Source organism: Bison bison, unplaced genomic scaffold, assembly GCF_000754665.1.
Source record: "Bison bison bison isolate TAMUID 2011002044 unplaced genomic scaffold, Bison_UMD1.0 scf7180017864383, whole genome shotgun sequence".
Lineage (NCBI taxonomy): Eukaryota > Metazoa > Chordata > Mammalia > Artiodactyla > Bovidae > Bison > Bison bison.
In genome coordinates this window covers 1,199,974-1,208,621 of record NW_011494955.1, presented here as the reverse complement: position 1 = coordinate 1,208,621, position 8,648 = coordinate 1,199,974, and the positions used below count along the sequence as shown (strand labels likewise).

Genomic DNA, 8,648 nt, shown 5'->3' with positions numbered 1-8,648 from the left:
AACCAGTCCATTCTGAAGGAGATCAGCCCTGGGTGTTCTTTGGAAGGAATGATGCTAAGGCTGAAACTCCAGTACTTTGGCCACCTCATGTGAAGAGTTGACTCATTGGAAAAGACTCTGATGCTGGGAGGGATTGGGGGCAGGAGAAGGGGACGACAGAGGATGAGATGGCTGGATGGCATCACTGATTCGATGGACTTGAGTCTGAGTGAACTCTGAGAGTTGGTGATGGACAGGGAGGCCTGGCGTGCTGCAATTCATGGGGTCGCAGAGTCGGACATGACTGAGCGGCTGAACTGAACTGAACTTGTCCTTGTAGGTGACAGTGACATCTGCCTACCAAATATTACCCTCCTAAATAATGTCAGGGATGCAGGCAGGTCCCAGGGAATCAAGTTCTGAAACATTCCCTAGGAACAAGGGACCCAATTCATGCTGTTCCCACATACATCAGAGGTTGACAACCTGCTCAAGAAGACCTTTGTCACACAAATCATCTCAACATACAGGACACACAATTAGGCCTGCAAAGCCTGGTATTCCTTCCCAGGAGGTCTTGAGCAGTGATGTAAATTAGGCTGAAACTAGAATAAGAGCTGTTCTTTCTTTATCCTTCTGCAAATACCACTGAGACTCAACAGTTGGTGCTCTCACACAAGCTGTTCATTCTTTCAGGCTGGCAAGCCCAATTCTGTTCTCAACTCAACCCACAGAGTGAACAAAATTCCCAGGAGAAAAGATAGCTTAGAAACTAAGGCATGTGTTGCAAAACCAGAACCATATGAGGCAGACAATTTCCAGGTCAGGTGACTTGGGGGCTGGTCAAACTCATCACGAGGGTCACAAGAGACCAACACAGTCTGAAACATGGACATCTCTGCAGGCAACCAGCAGAACTAAGTTGAATTCTTCTGACTGAAAATGGGTCACACCCATGCTTCCACCAGTAGGGAGCAGGAAGGAGTGAGGATCATCAATAGGGTCAGGCTACCGATGGTGCCCTCTAGGGAAGACAGGAAGAGCAGAGATTTTGCCCACCAAAGCATCTGGGGTGACATACGCACAATATGGGGCCCTGCTGTTGCATAGATGTATGGCTTCTTTCAGACACTGGCAGTGACACGCTTTTGGCAAGCATGCAGAGACCTTCCACAGTGGCCAAGGCATGTTATGAAGTACAATACTGCCCCAGAACGCTTCCCACAGAGCTGGTACACAGAAGAATCTCCTCAGGGTGGGAGTTCAAACACGAGGCTCATCTTCTAGCTTATAGCTATTCACGAAGGCTCCTCTCGGAGCCTCTCTCTGGTGTCACTCACTATGTTGAATAAGACAGAGTATTGCCTGCTCTCCTAAGGCCTTTCTCCAGCGTGAACCTTCCAATGTCTGATGAGAGAAGCCCTTTGCCTGAAGGCTTTCCCACACTCACTGCATTTATACGGCCTTTCTCCAGTGTGGATTCTAAGGTGCTGCATAAGCACATGTTTGTGGCTAAAGGCTTTTCCACACTCACTGCACACATACGGCTTCTCACCATTGTGAACTCTCTGGTGGGCAATAAGATCGGAGCTTTGGCTGAAAAACTTCCCACATGCAATGCACTCATAAGGCCGTGCCCCGGTATGAACACTCCAGTGCTTAATGAGTCTGTATTTGTGGCCAAAGTATTTCCCACATTCGCTGCACTCATAAGGTCTTTCTCCGGTGTGGATACTCTCGTGCTGAACAAGCGTGGATTTGTGACTGTAGGCTTTCCCACATTCGCTGCACGTGTAAGGCCGTGCTCCAGTGTGGACTCTCTGGTGTACAATGAGATTAGAGCTATGGTTAAAAACTTTCCCACATATGCCACACTCATAAGGCATCTCTCCAGTGTGGATCCTCTGGTGCTGTGCAAGTATGGGTTTGCGGCTAAAGGTTTTCCCACATTCGCTGCACTTGTAAGGCCTCTCTCCAGTGTGGACTCTCTGGTGCTGAACAAGTGAGTCTTTGCGGCTGAAGGCCTTCCCACATTCGCTGCACTCATAATGCTTCTGTCCACTGTGAAAGACCTCTGCACAGTGGGTGTCACTCTGTGGCTTCCACTTGCTAAGAGGGTAATGCTGCTGAAACATGCTTGAGCTGGTTGGGAAGTCCTCACAACCCTCCCCGGTGGTAAAAGGTGTCTCCGACGACTGGACAGGGCAGCTGCTCACAAGAAGGGCCCTGTGCACGTCCCTCCTGTGGGGTTTCTCTCCACTGTGCTGATTGTAGAGGGGGAAGTTTGCACTGAACCACAGCTGTTTCCCACATGCTACACACAAGTATGGTTTCTGCCCAGGATGTGTTTCCTGGTGCTCAGCCATGTGCAGAACATCTCTCAAGATCGGGCCACATGTCTCACAGGGGTGAGCCTTCTGGGAAGATGGAATCGTCTTAGGAATCATGCCCTTAGACACTCTTTTTACAGAAATGCTCTGCTCAAAACGGATCTCATCGTCCTCCATTCCATGCCAACAACCTGAAAGCAGACAAATGCTGGTAAAGTACACAGTGACACTGGTGGGAAGGGGCAGTTATTACAAATGTGCGTTTATCAAAACTAAGACTGAGGTCTGCCATCAGGACAAAAGGTCAGGGTGCAAGTTGAGTAAAGGGCTGCTCCACAGTCTTTGGCATCTAAAGGTCACAGGTTGGAAGTGGCTTTGATGGGGAGAGGACTGATCTGATGATCTGATGATCTGATGAACAGCCCAGAAAGAGCCAGGGTCCCCAATGAAATTATCCACAAATGCACTGTAGGAAGGCCTTGGCGGCTGGGGAGACATGCAGAAGAGTGTGTTTACTAAACAGCTACAAATGAATAGAATAGCTGGTACTTAAGAATTATCTGAAGGACGTGCACCTCTCATGACACACAGAGCATATAAGCCAGTGTTGGAGAGCAGTACAGAGGAAGCAGTGGAGAGGAACAGCTGAGATGTGGGCAGAGGTGAGGAACTGCCAAAGGCCAAAGGTCACAGCATAAAAGGTAAGTGGGTAAACAGGGCAGTAAAGACAGGAATGAAGTGTGGGCAGTGGCCTTGGCACTTAAACCACTGTGGGCACTGAGAGGCTGGAGAGTGACCAGAACCCAGCCTGACATCACACTTTCCCCAGCTCCCACTCACCAGGGCTACCTGCACTCTGAGCCTCTCTGGTCAGGGCTGGAATTGTGTCGGCCCAGTCAGAGACCCAGGGCTCCCTGCCCAGCTCCTGTGGGGAAACCCCATGGGACATGGAAGATGCATATCCTAAGGAAAAGACAGGACAGGTAAATGGCCAGGTGTGGGTGACCCACCCTTCAGAAAGGAAACCTAAATATGAAAATATCTCTGAAGTATTGTCTTGCAGGAATAGCCTAGTGGTCCCAACAAGTAGTGATTGTACTGGGTCCTTGGGATTCCTGATACAGGTAGGCTATGAGAAATGTCAGCTAGAGGAAGGGGACACAATCTGGGGCACAGGAGTGCCATGAATCTGGACAGAGGCACCCAGTCAGGGAGAGGACAAACCAGACATGATCCACTGGGTGACAACTGGACACTTCACGCCTGCATTCCTCCATGCAAGCCTTCAGGGCAGCAGGTCGTGGGAGCACTCAGAAACCAGAAGTGCTAGAGCCCACAGTTCACACCTGGCACCCATGGTACCTACTCCAGGGAACCAGGGCGGTGGTGGTACTGCCTATGGTTCTGATTCAGGAAACAGGGAAGGGGGAGAGCCTAGTCCAGGCACTGCAGGGGACAAGAGGGCCTTACCCAGTGAGGCCATCAGTGCAAAGTTCTCCAGCATCACTTCGCGGTACAGGAGCCTCTGAGCCTCATCAAGGAGTCCCCACTCCTCCTGGGAGAAGGACACGAACACGTCCTCAAAGGTCACATTCCCCTGCCACAATGGGGAGAGCAGTCTGTGAGCAGTGTCCTTCCCAAGGATCCCATCTGCCGCCACAGAACTCCCCTGACCATTCCTTCCCACCCAGCTCCTCAGCTCAGAGCAAACACCAGCACCAGGTGCCATATACGTCTGCTCTGTCCTCAGGGTCCCGTTGGTCACTGTGTCCACCCACAGCAACAACAGGCAGGTGGGGCAGAAAGGCCTGTCTAAACTCTGGGGCTGGTATGGCGTACGAGACCCCCACCCACCTCCTTCCAGCCAGTTCTTTGAAAGTTGCTAAAATCATGATTACCAGACAACCAAAGTTAGGCTCATCTTTATTCCTTAAGCCCCTCAAATCAGGGCCCAAGTGCCATCAATTCACACTCCTTTTCCACATGCACATTGCTCTTCTAGATCACTCTACTTTGCCAACAAAGGTCTGTATAGTCAAGGCTATGGTTTTTCCTGTGGTCATGTATGGATGTGAGAGTTGGACTGTGAAGAAGGCTGAGCACTGAAGAATTGACGCTTTTGAACTGTGGTGTTGGAGAAGACTCTTGAGAGTCCCTTGGACTGCAAGGAGATCCAACCCGTCCATTCTGAAGGAGATCAGCCCTGGGATTTCTTTGGAAGGAATGATGCTAAAGCTGAAACTCCAGTACTTTGGCCACCTCAGGCGAAGAGTTGACTCATTGGAAAGAACTCTGATGCTGGGAGGGATTGGGAGCAGGAGGAGAAGGGGACAACAGAGGATGGGATGGCTGGATGGCATCGCTGACTCGATGGACGTGAGTCTCAGTGAACTCCGGGAGTTGGTGATGGACAGGGAGGCCTGGCGTGCTGCGATTCATGGGGTCGCAAAGAGTCGGGCACGACTGAGCGACTGATCTGATCTGATCTGATCACAACTCTGGCCGCTTACCCAGTTATTGGCTTCCACCATCATCTTCCTAGCTCATTAACTGGCCCCCAGAGAGCAGAGCCTGCTGGGTAATGTAGTTCACATGCCGCCAAACCTTGAGGAAATCAACAGGTTAGGTGCGGAGCTGGCGTACAGCCATTTGCAGGCACCTGTTACTGAGTAACCGTAACCAGGAAACCATTCCCGGGAGACTGCAGGAGGGTGTTGCAGCCTGGAGCAGAGACGAGCACCTTGCCTCATGACTCCAGGGTGCGGCAAACTGCACTCTCTTGACTGTTCTAGTAAGTATGCCAAACGAACATTCTTCGGGTGGGACGTGCTCTCTGCTGCGCTTCACTGCCTGCCCCTGAGTCCGTCCCCATGGAAACAAAACAAGATATTCCTAATCAACAGCAGAACCATAACTTTACTCCCTCTTTACGGTGCGCTGATCAAACTCCCCAGTATAGCTATTCCCTAATGATCTCATGTGACTTCTGCCAATAAAAGTTCGGGCTGAAAGGAGCCATTTTGTCTTCCTGTCATGGAGCGCAGGAGGGTCCCCTGACTCCCCGCTTGCCAAATTATATGTGTCTGTTTTTTCCTCACATGCTCACTGTATCAGGTCTTTCTCACCCTCTGTGCCAGACGCGGCAGGACGGTACTGTTGTGGTGCTGGAGTTTCCCCCTTGTAAACCTGTGTACATGCCATCTTCTACTTTTTGGATGTCTCTCTCCTGAACCCCTCCATATAACTTCAGCCCCGTGTCCAGCAGCTCATTGGATATCTCAAGGGTTCTCTGGCACATCTCAGACTCTCCACGTGGCCACAAATAAACTACTGATACCCATATGCAGAGTTCCTTCTACCACTAACTTGCCCACGTCAGCTGATGGCGCTTCTACCCTTCTGACTGATATGGCCTAACACCTTGGGGCTGTCTCTTTCTTACACAGAAAATCTGACCCAATCACTTCTCCCATCTACACAGCGACCCCTCTGGCCCAACCATTTATTCTAACTCACCTGGAATACAGAAGCAGCCTTCTCCCGTCCTTCTCCTCACCTCTATCCTAATTCCCTCAACCCTCACCACATAGCCTGTTCTCCACTTGGAATTCAGAATCGTCTTTGTTGCTGTTTAGTCACTAAGCTGTGCCCAACTCTTTGCGACCGCATGGATGGTAGCCCGCCAGGCTCCTCTGTCCATGGGATTTCCCAGGCAAGAACACTGGAGTGGATTGCCATTTCCTTCTCCAAGGGATCTTCCCAACCCAGGGATCAAACATGGCGTCTACAGGGAAGCTGTGAAAACCCAGATCAGATCACCTCGCTCCTCTGCTCCACATCTGCCATGGCTACACCACCCTCAGAACAGAGGCCTGGCTTCTCAGTTGGCCATTTCAGGCCTGACTCCTGCTACCAGACTTGGTGATGCTCTGTAGTTTTTTTTTTTATTTTAATTCCGAATTCAATCTCACCATCAGGTATGCTGGTTCCTGTGCCTGGAACAAACTGCCACGCCTTATTTCAATGGTCACCAGGAGTCAGTGTCCTGCATTATAACCCCTGGACTGGACTGAGAACTCTGAGGTTGGTGTTTCTCAGGAGTCCTCAGACTCAAGAGCTGAGAGAGTACAAGGTAACGCGTTCTATGAAACCACAATCCTGGGGCCCTGATGGGTGAAGGTGAAGGTGGAATTGATGAGAGACTGGACATCCTTGTCTCACTGTATAAATCCCACAATTACTTCTGAGATTGGGGAACCTGTAGATACAGGGAAACTGAGAGAGAAGCAACCACGATCTAGCCCCAAGAGAGCCTCGGGCCTCTCTCCTGCTGCTGCTCGGCCATAAGGACCTGGAGCTGAGTCTACCCTGTGTGCCCCAGTCCACTAGGCCATCTAACAACTGCTTGGCCTTGGACCATCTCTCAACATTTCTATGCTCCACTGTCCTCTCTCTCACGTCAAGTTTCTTCACACCTGGACAGTCTACATAAACCATCAGATATGGTCTCTGTTTAGAACCTTCCGTGCTCCCATCACCTTCAGAACGAAGGCACAGCGGCTCAGACCCTCTGATCTTTTCAGACACCAAAGACTCAGACTCGAGGTTTCCCAAATGCTCTGCACATTCCGGCCCCAACTTCTGTAACGTCCTGTCATCCCATCACGCGGGCTGTAAGAAAAGTCCGCCCAAGAGCGCCCCTACGGTCGGGACACAGGGCCCAGAGCTGCGGGGCTCTGAGGCTTCCCTCATTCGAGGCTTCAGGATTCAGAGACGGAGGTCGAGGGAGGACCCGGGGGCGCAGCACCCACCTGCGCCGGGTCCGTCAGCACCGCGGCCGCCATCGGCACCTGCGGACTGGGGAAGGCGAGTGGCTGCAGAGCGACAGGTGCTAGGTCCTGGGCTCCGGCGGCCGGGTCACCCGATCAGTGCCACTACCAATCCTCAGGTCCGCCTCTGTTTAGGGCAACAACGCCTCTCACGTTTTCCCCATCGCGTCACCCAGTGTGTGACGTAGCCTTCTGGATACGGATCTGGTGGACTAATCCGAAAGCAAACAATACGTCCGCCCAAAACGGGAACAGGAAGTCCCACCCAGGCATCGTCCCTATGAACGGAAATTCCCCTTCCGTGGGGCCTCATTGGCCCAGAGCTGCCGAGGCTCCTGGGTAATGTAGTTACCACAGCACCAACGATGAAGTGGGGGCATTGGCGCCACCTGCAGGTCACAAGTGGAGCTACCTACCTAACGCCGCCTAGAAAAGGTTTCAAGTTTGAGGATTAGGCTGAGTTTTGGATCATGGAAAAAGCAAGAGTTCCAGAAAAACATCTATTTCTGCTTTATTGACTATGCCAAAGCCTTTGACTGTGTGGATCACAATAAACTGTGGAAAATTCTGAAAGAGATGGGAATACCAGACCACCTGACCTTCTTGAGAAACCTATATGCAGGTCAGGAAGCAACAGTTAGAACTGGACGTGGAACAACAGACTGGTTCCAAATAAGGAGTACGTCAAGGCTGTATATTGTCACCCTGCTTGTTTAACTTCTATGCAGAGTACATCATGTGAAACGCTGGGCTGGAAGAAGCACACGCTGGAATCAAGATTGCCGGGAGAAATATCAATAACCTCAGATATGCAGATGACATCACCCTTATGGCAGAAAGTGAAGAGGAACTAAAAAGCCTCTTGATGAGAGTGAAAGGGCAGAGTGAAAAAGTTGGCTTAAAGCTCAACATTCAGACAACGAAGATCATGGCATCTGGTCCCATCACTTCATGGGAAATAGATGGGGAAACAGTGTCAGTCTTTATTTTTTGGGACTCCAAAATCACTGCAGATGGTGATTGCAGCCATTAAGTTAAAAGACGCTTACTCCTTGGAAGGAAAGTTATGACCAACCTAGATAGCATATTCAAAAGCAGAGACATTACTTTGCCAACAAAGGTCCGTCTAGTCAAGGCTATGGTTTTTCCAGTGGTCATGTATGGATGTGAGAGTTGGACTGTGAAGAAAGCTGAGAGCCAAAAAACTGATGCTTTGAACTGTCGTGCTGGAGAAGACTCTTGAGAGTCCCTTGGACTGCAAAGAGATCCAACCAGGACATTCTGAAGGAGATCAACCCTGGGATTTCTTTGGAAGGACTTATGCTAAAGCTGAAACTCCAGTACTTTGGCCACCTCATGTGAAGAGTTGACTCATTGGAAAAGACTGATACTGGGAGGGATTGAGGGCAGGAAGATAAGGGGACGACAGAGGATGAGATGGCTGGATGGCATCACTGACTAGATGGACATGAGTTTGAGTGAACTTCGGGAGTTGGTGATGGACAGGGAG

At 50.7% G+C, this 8,648-nt stretch overlaps 1 protein-coding gene across 1 annotated transcript; it reads right to left on the bottom strand.

Annotated features, from left to right (window-relative positions):
• Positions 1–237: 237 nt before the first annotated feature.
• Positions 238–7,608, bottom strand: LOC105001425 (zinc finger protein 772-like). The gene is made up of 4 exons (XM_010857682.1): positions 7,121–7,608; positions 3,780–3,906; positions 3,150–3,272; positions 238–2,500 (listed from the first exon to the last, which is right to left on the bottom strand). The coding sequence occupies exons 1-4, from the start codon at positions 7,151–7,153 to the stop codon at positions 1,353–1,355; spliced, it is 1,431 nt and encodes a 476-aa protein (XP_010855984.1). The 5' UTR covers positions 7,154–7,608; the 3' UTR covers positions 238–1,352.
• Between the last annotated feature and the right edge of the window lie 1,040 nt (positions 7,609–8,648).

Bases quoted from the DNA above. Each gene is read 5' to 3' on its own strand.
- LOC105001425 (XM_010857682.1), bottom strand. From the start codon at position 7,153: ATGGCGGCCGCGGTGCTGACGGACCCGGCGCAG. The intron at 3,907-7,120 runs GTGGGTGCTGCG...CCATTGTGGCAG, and splicing joins TGCTGACGGACCCGGCGCAG to GGGAATGTGACCTTTGAGGA. The intron at 2,501-3,149 runs GTGAGTGGGAGC...GTCTGCTTTCAG, and splicing joins TCAGAGTGCAGGTAGCCCTG to GTTGTTGGCATGGAATGGAG.